Source organism: Henckelia pumila, chromosome 2 (assembly GCF_033568475.1).
Source record: "Henckelia pumila isolate YLH828 chromosome 2, ASM3356847v2, whole genome shotgun sequence".
Classification (NCBI taxonomy): Eukaryota; Viridiplantae; Streptophyta; class Magnoliopsida; order Lamiales; family Gesneriaceae; genus Henckelia; species Henckelia pumila.
The window spans coordinates 82,539,355-82,558,049 of record NC_133121.1 but is presented as its reverse complement, the minus strand read 5'-3'; the positions used below and the strand labels follow the sequence as shown (position 1 = coordinate 82,558,049).

Sequence of the window (18,695 nt, the reverse complement as noted above, 5' to 3'; positions counted from 1 at the left end):
TTATAAGGAGTGTTGGCAAACGATTAAAGAGGACTTAAAGAGAGTGTTTAAGGAATTCTATGAGGGAGGTGTTGTGAATGGAGTAACGAATGAGACATACATTTGTTTGGTACCAAAAAAGAAAGAGTCACTACGCATTAGGGACTTTAGACCGATTAGCCTAGTCACTAGTCTTTACAAGATAATCGCTAAGGTGTTAGCTTCGCGTCTTAAGAAGGTGCTTGAGATCATAATTGCACATTCACAGAGTGCCTTCATTGAAGGCCGTCAAATCTTGGATTGCTGTTTGATAGCGAATGAGACAGTGGAGGAATTCAGAATGAAAAAGAAAAAAGGCTGGGTTTTCAAGGCTGACTTTGAGAAGGCATATGACAACGTTAATTGGAGATTTCTGGATTTTGTTCTCCTTAAGAAAGGATTTGGGAATAGATGGAGGAAATGGATTAATGGATGCCTCAACAATGTTAAGTTTTCGGTTATTGTCAACGGGAGACCGACTGGTACTTTTAAGGGGGAGAAAGGGTTACGACAGGTAGACCCGCTGTCCCCGTTCTTATTTAACTTGGTGGCGGATGTTTTGGGACGCTTGATTGACAAGGCAAAGGCGTTAAACATCTTTAGAGGTTGGGAGATAGGGAGGGATAGAGTTGAGGTCTCTCACATTCAATTTGCCGATGACGCTTTGTTTTTTGCGCTTAATGAGGATCACGTGAGGCTGTTGATGGATATTCTGATTGTTTTTTGTGATATGTTCGGTTTGAAAATCAATAAGGACAAAAGTGCACTCTTGAGCTGTAATTGTGATAAAGAAGTGGAGGAAGGGTTGGCTAGGGAGATCGGCTGTGGGGTGGAAGCATGGCCCATTCAATACTAGGAGTGCCATTGGGAGGGAACCCCTTAAGGGTCTCATTCTGGGAGCCAGTAACCTTTAAGATGTCCAAAAGGCTAGCTGGATGGAAGAAAGCTTTCCTTTCGAGAGGTGGCAGACTAACGCTAATCTCGGCAGTAATGAGTGCCCTCCCCGTGTACTACTTGTCGTTGTTTCGGATCCCAAGAGGAGTTGCAGAGGATATGGAGAAACTTATGCGGAACTTCTTGTGGGATGGACCGGATGGGGAGGCTCATTGCCACCTGGTAGGCTGGGACAAAGTTTGTAGACCTAAAGATAGAGGAGGATTGGGAATAGGTAACCTATGCCTTCGGAACAAGGCTCTGTTGGGTAAATGGTGGTGGAGATTTTCGTCGGAGGGGGACACTTTTTGGAAGAAAATCATAGCGAGCAAATACGGAGTTCAAGAGAATGGATGGGATGCGGGATTGGCTAGACATAACACGTTTAGAAGTCCGTGGAAATTCATATCAAGGACGTATATGGCTTTCAGTCACTCTGTGAGGGCAGTGGTTCTAGGGGGAGATAGATTTCGATTCTGGGAAGATTGCTGGGTGGGGAATTCTAGTTTTAAGGACCTCTTTCCTAATCTCTTTCAGATATCTAGGGAGCACAATAGGCAGATTTCTTTTTTCGTCTGTCGAGACTCGTCTTTTTCCTCTAACTCTTTGACCTGGTACTTGCATCTTAGACGCGATTTGAGGGATGCTGAATTGAGCCAGCTAGGTTACCTGCTGGAAGTTTTGAGGGGGGTGAACTTAGTAGAGGGAGCGGAGGATGTGAGGAAATGGGTTTGGGACAGTTCCGGAGTCTTTTCGGTAAAGTCCTTCTTCGAGTCTTTCTTTCCAGAGGAGCGTTTCCCAAGCTTCCCTCTTTTCTACCCAATCTGGAAAGCCACCATTCCGACAAAGGTTCAGGTTTTCTCATGGACAGCTGCGTTGGAAAGATTGCCTACCTGCGACTTGATTCAAAAGAGGCTCCCAAACATGTCCCTTAGCCCAAACAGGTGTGTGCTATGCAAGCAGGGAGGAGAAACTCAAGATCACATGATTATTCATTGCCCGTATTCAGGGAACTTGTGGAACCTGGTCCTCAAGGAATTGGGATTATCTTGGGTAATCCCGAAAACAACGAAAGATCTTTTTGCCACTGATCTAGGAGGTTTGCTAGGTGAAAAAGGGAGAGTTCTTTGGCTAGTAGTGGTTCATTGCGTGTGTTGGTCGATATGGTTGGAGAGGAACGGAAGAGTTTATGAAGATAATGAAGAATCAGAGAAGGAAACTTGGGATAAAATCAAACTGAGAGTTGCCACGTGGGCTCTCAAGGGTTCTAACTTTAAATCTTTGTCTATGTTAGACTTGTATAGGGATTGGAAATTGGCTTTGATTTAGATTGTTAGAGGCCCTTTTTGGCTTTGAATATAGCTAGCTAGCGTGGATCGCTGGTCCACTTTTTGTAATCTATCATTTTCATTTATATATAATACATATGTTTCCTATCAAAAAAAAAAAAATCTCTCTATGGGCTGAAGCAGTCTCCTCGTGCTTGGTTTGATCGTTTTTCCAAGGTAAAAAAAAACCTAGGATATACTCAGGGACAAGCTGATCATACATTGTTTGCCAAACACTCTGACGAGGCAAAAATCGTCATTCTTATCGTGTACGTTGATGATATCATTATCACTAGGGACGACACCAAAGAATTGGCGGAAATAAAGCAAAGGATGGCACGAGAATTTGAAGTAAAGGACATTGGACCTTTGAGGTACTTTCTGGGAATGGAGATTGCTAGAAACAAAAAAGGTATGTCAGTCTCTCAAAGGAAACACACTTTAGACCAGTTGAAAGAAACTGGATTGTTGGGATGCAAGCCAAGCAGCACACCTATCGAACTCGGCAATAAGGAAAAAAATTTTTGAAGGGAAACCAATTGATAAAGACAGTTATCAGCGCCTTGTTGGAAAACTCATCTACATGTCACATACACGACCGGATATTGCATTTGCAGTAAGCTTGGTCAGCCAATACATGCACTCACCATGTCAAGGTCACCTCAATGCAGTCTACAAAATCTTGAGATACCTGAAACAAACTCCGGGTAAAGGCTTATTTCTTGCCAAGACAAACGATCGAGGGTGTGAGTGTGTAGACTGGTGCAGGGTTGATCAATGATAAAAAATCGACCTCTGGGTACTGTACTGTAGTATGGGGAAATCTGGTAACATGGCGTAGCAAAAAACAATCAGTGGTTGCAAGTAGTGCCGAAGCAGAATACAGGGTCATGGCTCATGAAGTATGTGAACTCATTTGGATAAGACGAGTGATGAAAGAGTTAAAAATCAATTTTGAAGACCCTATGGTTCTCTATTGTGATAATAAGTCAGCTATCAACATAGCTCACAATCCTGTTCAGCATGATAGGACTAAACATGTCGAGGTGGACCGTCATTTCATTAGAGAAAAGGTGGATGAAGGCAGCATCAACATTGAATATATTCCCACGTCTCACCAATTGGCTGATATCCTCACAAAAGGACTATCTGAACAAACTCATGAGTTTCTTGTAGGCAAGCTTGGTTTAATCAATATCTACAACCAAGCTTGAGGGGGAATGTAGAAAATATCTCAATATCTTCTATTTATTGTAAATTATTGAACATAATCAACTCCTCCACCTGTCTCCGAACCCCTTTTTCATGAGCACAAAATCCAAAAAACGGAAATCCACATTATCGTAAGCTTTGAATGATTTTGGATTGTCGTGGGTGACACCAAAGAATACGAAGGAATTGTACGCAGCAGATTTGGGGACTTACCTGGGCAAAAGGGGGAAAATTCTCTGGACAGCATTAACCGATTGCATTAGCTGGAGCGTATGGCTCGAGAGAAATAGGAGGATTTTGAAGATGCAGAGGTTTCGAGTGGAGAGACTTGGGATAAGATCAAGTTGAGAGTAGCATCTTGGTTACAAAATTCACCTCATTTCAACTCGTTTTCAGTGTCAGAATTGTATAGGGATTGGAGTTTAGCTTTCAAGTAGCATTATACTTTAACTTTCCTAGATAATTTAGTGGATCACTGGTCCACTTTCCCTTGTAATCATTATTACCTTTAATAATATATTTGTTTCTTATCAAAAAAAAATTATAAATTGAGGAACTTGAGAGTGTGGGTTGGGGATCCTTCTGGCACTTTCTCGGTCAAATCCTTTTTGGAGTCTTTCTTTCCTGTTACTGATTATTTTTTGTTTTCTTTCTTCGATGTTATTTGGGAACCAACAATTCCCTCGAAAATTCAAATTTTTTCTTGGACAGCAGTTTTGGGTAAGTTGCCGACTTTCTCGGTCAAATCCTTTTTGGAGTCTTTCTTTCCTGTTACTGATTATCCTTTGTTTTCTTTCTTTGATGTTATTTGGGAACCAACAATTCCCTCAAAAATTCAATTTTTTTCTTGGACAGCAGTTTTGGGTAAGTTGCCGACTTCGGAGTTGATGCAAAAAAGATGGCCTTCATGTGCTTTGAACCCGAATTGGTGTGTATTATGTCGGAGAGAGGGGGAAACTCAGGATCACATGCTTATACATTGTTCTTTCACGTATGGATTGTGGTCAAGAGCTTTGACGGAATTGAGGTTAATGTGGGTGACACATCGATCTACACAGGAGCTATACGCTACTAATCTTGCTTTTCTTTTGGGTAAGAGAGGGAGAAAATTTTGGTCCTTGGTGGTTCATGGTATTTGTTGGTCAGTGTGGTTGGAGAAAAATGGAAGAATCTTTGAGGATATGAAACAAACGGCGGAAGAGTGCTGGGAAAAGATTAAGATACGGATAGCTATGTGGAGTAGAGCGATTAAAGATTTTCAGAACTTAGCGATTTCTGATTTATTAAGGGATTGGTCATTTGTTTTTTGTTGATATAATAGAGAGTTGTTAGGTTCTTTTGTAATTAGCGGATATCTTGTCCGCATACCTCTTGTAAATTTTTATCCTATGATATAATATATAAAGTTTCTTATCAAAAAAACTTATAAATTGAGTGTCTTGTTTCATTAATAAAATATACCAGAGATTATTTTCTCCTTTATTTTATTCTTTAGAAGGAAATATTGTGTTTCTGTAGAGATAATGTGTGAATATTTGCTTACTAAGTGCATAAGCTAATTAAAGATAACTAGTGTCTAGTACTTAAATTTATGGGAGTGTGCCTAGAATTAAGTCTGATTATTCCGTTAAACTAGTAGACCAAGTGCTATGTAAAATAAAAAAAAATGATCATTATTTCAGAAATATACGTCTCATTTCTATGTGATGGATTTACTTCTTTATGTTTCTTTTCTTTTTTTGCGCCTTTCTACACCTAGGAAAAGTAAGCATAAAGCTGAACCCAAAAATTGTACTCAGGTTTACAAAACTTGGAGGAAATGAAAGACAATAGCATCCCAAAATCAAAGCTTAGAAAATCCTGCACAAGAGATTAACCTAGGGTATTCAGCTATGTAGCATGGGTACTTTGGAAAAAAAAAAAATTGGAGTATCGGGTACGGGTACGACACGCGTGTCGGATACGGCAAAAACCGTGTCGTTGACTTTTTTCAGGTTTGACCAGGTGGGTACGGGTTGGGTACGACCCGGGTACGTTTTCCGGGTACGGCCCGGGTCAAATAGCAAAAAAAATTAAAATTTTAAAGGTGCAATTGAAAAATAAGAAATTTATAAGGACTTTTTAATTAATATATTAATATCAATTGGGCTTAAAAAACCCCTAAATCTTCTATTCTCTCTTCGTTCGTTCCTCTTTCCCACTTTCTGCTTCTCGTCGTCTATCATCACCAACCAACTGCTTGAAGTTTTCCGCTCGCCGGCCGTTGCCGGACGTCGCTCATCGCACACCGCACACAGCCCTCCACTCTCCAGTTTCTGCCAATTTATTCACTTGATGGATGAGAACCCATCAATCTTTAAGTCACCCATATATATATATATATAATATTATATTTTTTTAATCATAGCCGTATCCTAGCCGTATTGTATCCTATATTTTCAAAATTTTCCTTATTGCCGTACCCGTATCGTATCCGATACCCGTACTCGTATCCATGCAACATAGGTATTCAGCCATTTCTGAATGATTTGACACCCTTTTTATGAGGAAGACAAAAACAGAAGGAAAGTACAATATTGTTTCTTATTAAAAAAAAAAAGGAAAGTACAAGACATATGTGAACGGAAGAAAATTTCAACAAAAAATTTTTACAAAGGATGCAAATGATATGAAACATGTGTGCACATCGATTGAAACTAACTTCAAGAAGCTTACCTCTGTAGAAGCAGCGCAATATCAGTTGCCTCAGGGGCTTTCCGCTGCTTTTGTTGCCCATAAATTTGGCATGAAACGACATATGTGAATTTTATATCAGCTTGAGCACGCGCTTCATGTGACAACTCAAAGCCTTGAGTCACATAAGAACTTGACTGAGTAGATATGTCATCTGCACCAGAGGAAGCTAATCAGTAAGCACTAGAAAATTATTCAATACAAACCATGCTGGAATAACTAACCTCCAACAGATCTCCTTTCCAAGAAGCTCTGCAGCATCAGAGCCCTTCTATAATACATCATACCACGCACTGCATTAAACAGAAGTGGAACTCATAGAATTGAAGAAAATATCAAAAGTCCACTTAAGTAGCTGTACTCCAGAAAAGTAGCCCAAATAATATTCAAGTGTGATATATGAATTTGCTTAAACCTGTCCTAGCTAAAGTTTGTCCCCTGTAAGATGCCCAAAACCGAAGTTCCAATGAGCTAGCAGAACTTTCTTGTAGGTCAGCATCACCACTGTCATTTTGGCCAAGACGTTCCAAAAAGTTCTCCCATTCATCTAAAAAAGACAACAAAAGTTGGAGATGAATAGAAAACTTAAACCTGGAAAGGCAAAGGAGAAAAATAAAATACTATAAATCATAAAAGCACAGATAGAGAAAACAACCACCTTTTTAATTGGAATCCAAAACATGCGAGAAGAAATACCTGGGAATATCTTTTGGAGATAGAAAAGAGTTGATATTCCATCTTCGTTTTCAACCTTTAGCTCAGAGTTACTGTAAAGCACCGTTTCACTGTAATACGGCGTGAAGACACTATCCGAAGCCAATACAAATCAGGGGAAAAAATCAGAACAAATCACTGGCCAAATGTTAAAATATTTCTAAATAGTATAGTAAATTACCAGAATGGCATCATTTCAGAGACAGGCTTAGCTTGTGGCATGTTCATAAATAGCGAATTTGTAAAGAACTCCAACCTTCTTTGTGCTTCAAGGTTCTTGGGTATATTAGCTGCAGAATCCTTCACAGTCAGAAGTAGATGCAACCTTTTCACCTGCTCCTTCTGTTCCCGAAAAACACCATTAAATACAACCTAACTTTATAAAAATCAACAAGAAGTGCAACGAGAACTTTGAAAACTTACAATGTTAGGATCCTTCGGCCATTCTATCCTAGAAAATAGCCGGCCCTCGTTTCTAGCCCTCAACAATATATTCCACGTATCGAGCTGCTCCCTATGGAAAATGAATGGAATTAAAAAATTTACACAAAAACTTATCAATAACAAAAGGAAACCACAAATTACCTCAAATCATCAGACAGCAGCTCATGGGTAACAATGTCATATAAATCATACATTGCCTTGGCAGCACCTTTTGCAAGTTCAGGAGTTTCATTGCGCATCTGAAAAATAAACAAATTAGGAAATTAGAAATGAAAAGGAAAAAAAACATAATAATCAACTTAATAACAAATACCATAGTCTTCAAAATTACCAAGTTGCAATGAATGAGAATCTAAGAACAAGATAATGTTCTTGAATAATAGATCAAAGTCAGGGAGACATGCACCGGATAACTGGAAATGTACATGTCAGACAAATTCACATAAAAATGAACTTGATGAGCCAAAAGAACTAAAAAGAGCAAAAACAAAAAGGAAATGATGAACCTAAGTAACATATATTGGATATATCATTAAGTTTTGAAAAATTATAAGACACGTCTTGAGCCATTTCAAGGTGTTCACTTACAGCAGCAGAAAATTATCAGAAAGTAATGTTCTAATGCCACATTGTGTGGATGAAGGTAGTTGATGAAAAGTAATGATAGAAATTCTTGGAACAAAGTACCAAACAAATGTCCACGACGAATATTTTTTTCAATGTTCTAAAATTCGGCCTAGGTGCCGGCCAACGGCACCGAAAAAGTGCTAGTCGACCAGCCTAGGAGGGAGGCCCTGGACGCCGGCTAATCCAAATATGCGTCTCGGCGCTGTGGAACTGCTCAAGCGTCTAGGGCTTTCAGGAATTTTTTTTTTTCTTTTGGGTTTTTAAACTAAAAGGCCAAACAAAAAAATGAAGAAAACTTTTATCCACCGTTCCACCCAAGCCCTCTCAATGTCATTTCCAAAGAGAAGAGAAGAAAACAGAGGAAGGTGATTACAGAAGAGAAAGAGATGAAAATTGCTCCACGGCTCTAGAGTCAGAGAACTTCACGAGGATGATTTTGCATCCGAAGAAGAAGAGGAGGATCACAATGATGATATTGAGTTTGTGTATGATGGACAAGTTGTTGAAAACTATGGAGAGAAAGAAGTAGAGTAAATTTGTGATATTCTTTTACTTGTGTAATTTTGAACTCATTTTAAATTTGATTTCATTGTGTTGGTGTTATAGTATCTGATTTATTATGTTGATACCGTGGAATCCACCTAACGGTGCCTAGTACCCGCCTACGCGCTGGTCTGACGCCCGACTAGAGCCTAGCAAATTTTAGAACCTTGATTTTTTTCCACAGCAAGTAGTAAAACATTTGTAAATGAAATATAGTGCAAGACAGATCTGATATTCATCTCTTTTTCTTCCCACTCCTCATTTACTTTATTGGTTTCTACAATATTCTTTTAGTTTCAAAATATGAGTAGAAAGCTGGGCATAGTTCAGATGTTCATACAAAATACACCTACGCCAGAACAGTTCACATCTGAAAGAGGAAGCAATCTCATCAATTCCTTGGAATCAAAATCTCAGTTCCGGTAGTAAATAAATTAACGTTTTTTACAACAGGGAAAAATAAATTACCAGTAGCCCAGTCAACGCGGTAAACCTTGAGAGCACCACTGGAAGCTTTTGAAGAACCAAAGTTATGACAAGAGAACCTTCTGATATACTGCTGTTAATCTCACGAAATATCCTTTCAACCCTGGCATAGAGCGAAACTTTCAGGGAATAGTTAAAAAGAAGATAACAATAAATTTGTAGTCCCATCATGGAAAAAATATGTCCTACCAAAGTCTTCCCTCTCCATCAACCAACGAGTGCAAAATTTTTTCAATACTGAAATAACACTCTTGGACAGCGTAAGCCATGTATTCATCCTTGCATACTCTGTTCCAAAGATCCGCTTGTGTATCTTTGCAATCCAGAGCTAAATCAATAGCCAATAATATCTGAAAGAGATATCGTTCCAGTGTGACTTCAATATATTGACAATTTGACAACCAAAATCTTATATCGATGATGCCAGTTAAGAGAGAGAATCTATGTTAAAAGGCAGCACCTTACTACTAAGGAGAAAAAGTGGCCATTGAACTAATTTCAGACTTCCGGTGTTGCTCGGCATAGAAAGTAAATCCATCTCCCTGAAATAATGCAACAGAGAGTTAAAGGAGTAAAGCTTAAGCAGCAAAGAAGTTCAGCGAGATATAACAGGAAGCAAATAATATAACAACAAAGTGTGCATGTACCATTTACCTGTTACTCAAGTAATCTTCTTCACGCAAGCTCTTAATAATTTCATTCCAGAATGGGGAAAATATAGCTGCAAAGGTCTTGTTATTATCATGAGAAACCTGGGAAGCATATCAGCATTCAACAATGAAGCAGCATAAAATTTAACTCATACAGAACAACAAAGTATAATCTTACACAAAAACAAAGGAAATGTAAATAGCTAACAAAGTTATGAGCATGTCACCATTCATGCAGTAGTAACACCGATGCAAAAACTCACATGCACAAATAAATTGGTAACACAACATACTTCTGCTAACAGTATACATACACACATACATACACACACATACATATATATATATATATATATAGAGGAATGCTCAGCTGCCCAACCATGTTTTCCCACTTGGTCTGCGACCACTAAAACCCGGTAGTGGGTTTTAGTGGTTTTTGTTTTTTTTTTTTTTTTTGCATCACTAAAACCCAGGTCGCGGACCAAGTGGGAAAACATTGTTGGGCAGCTGAAAATTCCTCTATATATATATATATAGAGAGAGAGAGAGAGCATAATACAGAGTGCATGATCAACTAATTCCACTTATGCAAAAGTACAGAGGTATTTCAGATAACCCTAAAAAATACCAAGCCATATATGTAGCACGAAAAAAAACAAGAGATAAAATTCAATAATTATGAAAGCAACAAAAAAATATACAGTCATCTCGAAAAGCGTGACTAATAGAAAACCATGTAAAACTTGTCATGCCGAGTATTATTGAAAAACGGAACTTTAGAGCCCTTCCGTGAAGACTGAAATTAAACCAGGATCTCAAAAATCAAAACCTCAATCCACATCCCCAAGTATCACAATTGGCAGAGTCTGAAATTCATATGGAATATACTGTAGTGTGATTACAAAGTCTTTACAAGACCAGAAATATCTTTTATCAAAAGTAAGATCCTCAAAAGAATATATTGAGAAAAAAATGTATGAAGGAATGAGCAGAATATTGTCCCTGTCAAGGTACTGAAGCAGGAAACTTTCCCTAGAAAGTAGGACTAAAGAAAGAATCTTCGGAGACAAAAGAAAAACATGGATATATTTAGAAAACCACATAAGTGAAAGTACCTGTTTCGTATAGGAAAGAATATCCGACTTTCTGTAAAGCCATATTCTCTCACTCACAAATTATGGCAAATTAGACAAACTAGAATGAAAAAAATACATTGGAGTATTTCTTACACATGAAACATGCTTTACTTTATTAAAGACGCTTGAAGTTCAGTTTATAATTTATTATACAAATATATCAGTTTCACTAAAATTCCAATAATAGAAAAACTGATGGGTCCAAGGAACAAATATTTCTCTCAATACATAGAGAAATTGAAAAAAATATATATTGTTATAGAACTGCGATACAGGAACTTCTCAGAGCAGCTATCAAATGCAGAAAATTGTGGAGAAAGAAGACACTGTCAAGTCAACAATTGTAAATGTCCAAATTGGTACTTCGCATCTTCTGGATTCTCTAGACCAGAGAAAATACTTGAAGCCAGACAAGAAAAACATAATCATTCGTGACATTGAAACTAGATCCGATGCAAACAAAGAAAACATGAAAGATTGGGGAAAAAAGAACAAAAAAGAAAAAGAAAACTGACCTGTGATGCTTGTCTCTCGAAAGGAATCCTGGAAACCATTATTAAAAAGTTATAAACAAAATATTAACCAGTTTAGCATATGGTGTCGTTAATTTCACCTTTTGATTCGTTGAGATACCATATTCCTCACAAATGCTTCTGGAAAACTTTCAAATCTCTTGTGCACCATTTCAACTGAACGAATCTGCATATAGAACACTCAGTAAACAAATATGAATCCGCCAGAGTTGGCATAATCAAAATTGTACCTCCCCTAATCGAGCCCTTGCACCCATCACAGCACCATAAATTGCAGACAGTAGAGTATACCAGATATGAATATCCATAAGATAAATCTGCATATTCAATGGTCATGGAAGAGATAGACGGATCAATGATACAAGAAATATAACAAGTGATCATCATTTAACACGGAAAAACCCAAAAGCTCAGAAAAATTATGAGAAATGCTTAGGACAACGCACCTGCAAATTGCAGGAATTTGATTTGCAACTAGCATTGAAAAATTTACGTTGAGAGAATGTTTTGATAAACATATTTAAAATAACTCATAAGCTCTTATGTTTTATAAGTTATTTCATTAGCTTGTAAGTTATATGATTTTATTTTCAAAAAAGCTGTTAAAATCGGATAAAATAAGTGAATGAGATTTAAATTTGTTAATGTGTTTGGTATGATAAGATTTTTATGTTATAATAATAATAATTACCAAAAAGGCAAGTCATAACACTATGAAATAATAATTATATTGATTATTGTTCATGTAATGATGGTAACAATAATAAATATTAATTACTATTAATTTAAAAATTATTATGATTTTTATAATTAATAAACCTATTACTATTATCAATATAATTATATACTTAATTATTATTATTATTATTATTATTAATACTAATAATAATAGTAAAATGATAATGATAATTAATTAATGAGAATTAATTATAATATACTTATATACTAATAATAATAGTATAATGATAATGATAATTAATTAATTATTATTAATTATAATATTTATCGCTATCTCTATCTCTATATCTCTATATATATAATATTTATTCTATCAATTCTATTTTATTAAAGTTGGGGGCTGGTATGTTGGTATGGTCAACTCTTCTTTATTTTACCCTTTAGTATATATTTAACTACCAAAATGTCATTTTATTTTGTCCATTGATAACTACTTATTTAATTACCAAAATGTCACGTTTATAAAATTTATTTATTTATTTACAAGAAAAACACTATTCAAAATTGTTCTCTAATTTTTTTTTGTTTTTATTTTAAATACATAAGCATGCAACGCGTGCTCCCGAGTACTACTAATATATTAAAGTTGAGAGGTTGGTACGTTGATATGGCCAGACAAATTTTCTCAAAAGATGTTTCCTGAGGCACTGTTTGGCTCGAGTATAAATAATCAATGTATAACTTATCCTATCCAATCATTCGTTCTTCTCATCATATTATTTATTTATATATTAATTATTTATTTTGCATCAATCAAATCATTAATCATTTATCTTATATCAATCAAATCATTAATCATTTAAATTACTATATTACCCCTATAAATAATAGTATTCATATTATATTTATTTTTAAAAGAACAAAATAGTAATTTACCATTCTTATATAAAATTTAATCAATCAAATCAAATCAGCTATAATCTATCAATCAAAATCAAATCAATTACTTTATTAACTATCATTTTTTATTTATTTTTTATTTTATTATATTTTATTATTTATCCAGATCTTATTTATCCTATCACACGAACCAAACAGTGTCTGAAAAGAATATTTTTATCTCACGGTCTAAACTGAATAGATTAAGCCTAAAATATCGGTTCATTCTCACACAATTTGAGTTCTAGATTCTTTGACTCAAATTTGTATATAACGATGAAAACTGCACTTAACATTCACATGTGCTCAACTCACATTGCAATCTCAACACTTGATGTCAAGCAAATAAGAGTTTATCAATGCGGCAATGAGTGGAATAGGTATATGTTTCTCATCAATTGAGCTGTCTCATGTATGTTGCGAGGATTTCCTTCACAAAGTAATCAAATGACCTATCTGAAATATTTGCACATGTAAGAAAGAGGATGGAATACTCACAGCCACAACAGGTGCCCACAAACTAATGACAGTAAACACATTATGGTTGTCTGCAACAAGTATCAAAATAAGAGAGCATCAGAGACTACTAAGTTCACAGTATCTCCAAAGGAAGCTTCAACTCAAAAAACATAAGAAAATATCGATTACATAAAAGCAGATTTTAAAAAACTAAACGCCACAAGAAAAGGCTCACACTAACCTATATTTTATAAACAAGAAAAACATGGAGGGTAGGGCTAGCTCCTAAAAGTGTACAGAATATTAAGCCATAGAAAAATAAATGAAAGGAAAAGGTGCCTATGAGGAATACAATGAATCTACAAGAAACTTGAGGAGTCGCTGAGACAGCCATTCCAGAAATCACCGACATAGAGATAAATCTTTTCCATGCCAGGCACAGACAAGACTGCGAGAGTGCATAAAGCACAGCTAAACTACTGAGAAAAAGAATGGTTTCAATTTCATGCTCCATCTCACACATTGAGATTGGGGTTGCTGGAAACCTGATATGTGAAACAAGTGGAGCAACTATGCAATGCCTCTGAAACTGTACTTTGCTCCAAAAAACTATGCAGGTTTGATGAACTGGATTAAGTCAGCGACAAAACCAGAGGTACCACTACGTGGTATGTGGTGGGCAGCATCAGAGAAGCCACAAAAGAAACTGGTGGAACAGCAGTTCAAGCTGCCCATTTCCTCAGGGTGGTGCTGCTAACACAAATATTTGGCAACATAGCAATGGGACGCTAGCAAGTGACAGATGATAGATTACAAGGGGTAGATAGGATGGAGTTTGAATGACTGCCAGAGGATCACTAGAGATTAGCAGTATTGTGGTGGATAGAGAGTAATATTTGATGAACTGGATTGGCAAAAATAGAATGGATTAGTAATGAGAGAGATTCTATGAGAAAGTAGATAAAGAGAAATGTGCAAGGGTGGGTACCCATACAAGCATACAACAGCCGGCTGAAGTTGGACTGCTGCAAAGGCAGTGGAACTACCTGGAAGCAAATGAGGCGCTTGTGTAGACATAATTAAAAACGCATGCAAAAGACAGAGGAGACAACACCGGCTGAGGAACTGCATAAGATGATTGATGAGGATTAGGTTTTGGAAGGTTGTTTGAAGAAGAATAGGACTTTGAATGGCATGCAAAGGCAAAAACATGAAATCGATGCCATGAAGACTTTCGCCTAAGAAGCTGACTACTTTGCATTGCCAAGTTTCTAGGGCATGAAGGTGGTAAAAAGAAAATATCTGAATTGGCCCAATTGGGTAGAGCTTTGGACAAATGCAACCACTGACTTCACAAAAATTATAGAACCTGGGTATGGGCTGGGGTCAATGTTGCTAACCCAGGATGGCTGCCTAGGATAGAGTGGATTGGTTGACCGGAGAGAGACCCAATGATGATTCCAATGATGTTGTCAACACCAAAATCCGGACCAATCAATGAAGGTCAACTGGAAACAAAAGCGATACCTACTCAACTATAACGGCGGGCAAAGAAATGATATTTTCCTCGAAGGTAAATCACCCATTTTACCCCAAAAAAATGGAAAAAGATATGGAAAGTAAAGAAAGGAAACTTGTTTTAATTCATTTGCAACTCTAATGAGTTCTGGTGACTTACATTTGATAGAGTATTGAAATTAGCCGTTAAAGACTTAAACCAATCACAAACATCTGACTAAAAGCAAGGATGATAGCATAGAAAATTTAATAAAAACAAACTTACTCTTTGATACAAGATCATGCCATGAATACTGCACTGGTGGTAGATCTACAATGATGTTGGTTGGGTTGACTAGAGGTTTAATCTGCCATGAGAAATATTTTACTGATTCTCACAATGAACAAAATCCAGCTAATTCCATTAGTCATAAATACAAAGGAGAAAATGTGATGACTTGCCTGAAGAAAGTATGTAAACGTAAATTTGCACAAGAAGATCACCAACCAGAAGAACACGTAGCTGTGTAGTTGCAAACCAAAAGCATACAAATAAAATGAGTCGATAACATTCGTGGTGATGAGGTATGGCCCGACAAACACACAAGTGCGTATGCCCGCGCATGTCAGTGATTGTCAAGGATAAGATTTATGATCTAACAAATAACATGGCTAGCCAAATTTGATAACAAGATTATTAACATATTCTTCATTCACAAGCTCCTTATGGCGGTTAGCGCTTAAGGAGTTTGGTTTGTTGTGGGTGATACCAAAGACCACCAAGGATTTGTTCACGGCAGATTTGGGGTGTCACTGGGAAAAAGGGGGAAAATTCTCTGGGCAGCTATAATCCATTGCGTTTGCTGGATCGTATGACTGAAAAGAAATGGGAGGATCTTCGAAGACGAAGAAGCTTCGGTTGGAGAGATATGGGATAAGATTAAGTTGACAGTAGCAGCTTGGATAAATAATTTAACAGAATTCCAATCGTATGTGATTTCAGATTTGTATAGATATTGGAGTTTAGTCTTGAATTAGCTTATTTTCGAACTAGTTTAGTGGTCCACTTTTGTACGCAACTCCTATTTTAATTATACAATATTTGTGTCTCTTATCAAAAAAAAAAAACATATTCTTCAACCCTCTCATGTATCAACAATAAAATATTAGAAAAGATCATGTAGAACAATAATACCAAAACGTAAAATTAAAAGCGCATCAAATTTCAGATAATTCATTACTCAAGAGGTCAACCCAGCTGACAGGACTAAACATTGGTCCAGCTCTGACTACTGACCTAAATCTCCATGACAATAAACCAGCAGCATCAGCCATATGTAATTCTGAAAAAGTAACAGCAAGGGTCTCATCTGCTTGGGCTTTGGTTCCTCCCATGTCCTATGGGAGTATGCAGGAACATTTAATTACGCAGCACATCAATCCCTCTTTCCAGTGCAGAATACATTTAGGCCAGCGGCAAACGACTTTTTCCTTTAGGTTCAACCCAAGGTAATTACAATAGCCTATGTATCGATTTGATGATTTATCAATAGCTCGTCTACCAATCAATAGTTACTCTATAAATTAGCTGCTTATCTTTGCATGCTATCAAGCTCCCATTCAAGTTTGTAAGCTAGAATCCTGTAGTGAAAAGTAACACAAGTAGGCTGGCTGGTAGGAAAAGACTACATTAGATGCAAAATGAGTTTTCATAATGGCAATCGATACTAAGTTCCTACAACCTTTATGTTTCTCTTCACTCTCACTGTCCCAGTATACAAGACAACTGAAAAGTTACATAAAAGGGATTCAGCGAAAGAAAAATTAGCTTCGTTTATTGATCTTGATGGCCATGTGAAATACCATTTAGAGACCATGTTGCTGATCAAGTTCTACGCACAAAAATGAAGCACCAAAGACTGGAAATGGTTGAAGGACGGTGGAATATGGAGTGGAATAAATATGACTCCTCAGATTATCTCTTTCTGGGTATGGTCAGAGAATTAGAAGGGAAACAATAAAAGAAATTTCTTGGCAAAATTTGTGAGGCATTTCGTAAAGACTTTCGGAATCCCATCAATGGAAGTGCATGTTTTTTTTTTCAATCAAAAGTTATTCAAAGTAAACCCCAAATTTGATTGCTATTCGACTTGGCAAGCAGCTAGAGAGGCTACTCTCACAGCTATATATACCATTAGGAGCAGGACGACTACAAGTTTGTGTTTTACACTTTTACAGTTCACCATCAAGCATTTTAACAATCTTGGACATCTTCTGGGCAAGAAGGGAAGAATTTTTTGGAGGGTGGTCGTTCATGGCATATGCTGATCCGTGTGGTTGGAGAGGAATAGAAGAATTTTTGAAAACTTTGAAGAGTCGATTAACGAATGTTGGGAAAGGATCAAAATCCGAGTTTCAACTTGGATTGAGTATCATGTAGATTTTGAGAATGTTTCAATCTCGGATTTATTACGAGATTGGGCTTTTGTCTATTGTTGATATGGGTAGGATCATGTCAAGTTCTTTGTCGATTGCGGATCACTTGTCCGCATTTTGTACTCTACAATTTTACCGTAATTAATATAATATTGTTTCTTATAAAAAAAATAATAATAATCATAATGGATATCAGTGTGCACCAAGTATTAGTGATTTGAATCCATGGTTCAAATCCCTCCCCATTTGACCCCTCCATCCAAATGCAATTTGAGGTAATTAACACCAATTTCGATAATTATAATTATAAATAAATAAACAAGGCAGACCTTAGGTAATCCGTTGTCTTTTCCACAAGTCCTCGACCAACAAAATAGCGTTCCTGAAGGTTACCATAGGAGTTATAGAGTAGAACACTGGTGATAATTATGAACTCATACTACAAAGAAAACAGTAAATACCTGATAAATCCACTTGAAAAATTGGAAAAAAGACTGATCAGACATTTCAGAGAGCTTGTGACATGAAGGCAGTTTGAGCAGCAGTGCAAAAATGATGCGAAGACCAGCATATACACCCAATACAAGTACATAAATCCGAAAATAAATTGAGTCTGAGGTGTTTTTATTTCTTTCCTCCAAAAGTTTCCTGAAAATTAATGTATTAAACGAGTTGCTAGTACAGGAAGCAGTAAAAACCAGACGACAAAATTCAAGAGTATGCACTCACAGGTACATATATAGCACAAATACAGAGCTGAAGCCACACCAAAAGAATCTGATAACAAGCCTTGATATGGCCATGCCTCTGGCAGAAGTATATGCCCCAAACATCAAAACAACATCCAAACAACCTAAAGGTCAAAAAACAAAGGCTTTTAAGAAATCAGAGAATATGGAAGCTGAGGAAGAGAAAAGCAGGTTCAGGATATCAAAGACAACAAAATTAAAAAATATAATTGCTTAATGCTTACTCTCAAAAAAATTCATGATGGCAAACGTCGGTCCAATGCTAAGCAAAGTTTTGAAGGTATTGAGATTAATCTTCCCATTGTTGAAACCTATAATAGCAAGTGCCTGAAAAAAAAATAGGGCAAAAAACCAAAGAAGAGGTGGAGTGTATATCAAGTATCAGCATGCCATTTGATGTGACTGTTGAAAAAACGTAGAGAATTACCTGAAACATTATGATCAAAAAGATCCACAAACGATGAAAACTCCGGTAAAGGTGAAGAAAAGTCCGATGCTCAACAAATGAACTTTTACCCGTCTGTAATTTTTAAAAAGTATCTAAATTAAAAACAGAGTACAGATAATAATCATTCGAGCT

The 18,695-nt window shown here is 36.6% G+C and overlaps 1 protein-coding gene across 1 annotated transcript in view; it reads right to left on the bottom strand.

Annotated features, from left to right (window-relative positions):
* Window positions 1-18,695, bottom strand: part of LOC140877106 (callose synthase 10) — a 60,455-nt gene that overhangs the window by 32,245 nt on the left and 9,515 nt on the right. Inside the window, exons 13-34 of the mRNA XM_073280631.1 lie at window positions 18,543-18,635; window positions 18,340-18,442; window positions 18,096-18,219; window positions 17,828-18,014; window positions 17,696-17,748; window positions 15,393-15,453; window positions 15,217-15,298; window positions 13,473-13,522; window positions 11,588-11,674; window positions 11,438-11,523; window positions 11,340-11,367; window positions 9,693-9,790; window positions 9,499-9,580; window positions 9,228-9,388; window positions 9,021-9,141; window positions 7,524-7,621; window positions 7,362-7,452; window positions 7,120-7,280; window positions 6,921-7,030; window positions 6,640-6,771; window positions 6,449-6,517; window positions 6,207-6,378 (exon numbers count right to left, since the gene is read on the bottom strand). Of these exons, the coding sequence (XP_073136732.1) occupies window positions 6,207-6,378; window positions 6,449-6,517; window positions 6,640-6,771; window positions 6,921-7,030; window positions 7,120-7,280; window positions 7,362-7,452; window positions 7,524-7,621; window positions 9,021-9,141; window positions 9,228-9,388; window positions 9,499-9,580; window positions 9,693-9,790; window positions 11,340-11,367; window positions 11,438-11,523; window positions 11,588-11,674; window positions 13,473-13,522; window positions 15,217-15,298; window positions 15,393-15,453; window positions 17,696-17,748; window positions 17,828-18,014; window positions 18,096-18,219; window positions 18,340-18,442; window positions 18,543-18,635 (2,249 nt within the window). The remainder of the gene's footprint in view (window positions 1-6,206; window positions 6,379-6,448; window positions 6,518-6,639; window positions 6,772-6,920; window positions 7,031-7,119; window positions 7,281-7,361; window positions 7,453-7,523; window positions 7,622-9,020; window positions 9,142-9,227; window positions 9,389-9,498; window positions 9,581-9,692; window positions 9,791-11,339; window positions 11,368-11,437; window positions 11,524-11,587; window positions 11,675-13,472; window positions 13,523-15,216; window positions 15,299-15,392; window positions 15,454-17,695; window positions 17,749-17,827; window positions 18,015-18,095; window positions 18,220-18,339; window positions 18,443-18,542; window positions 18,636-18,695) is intronic.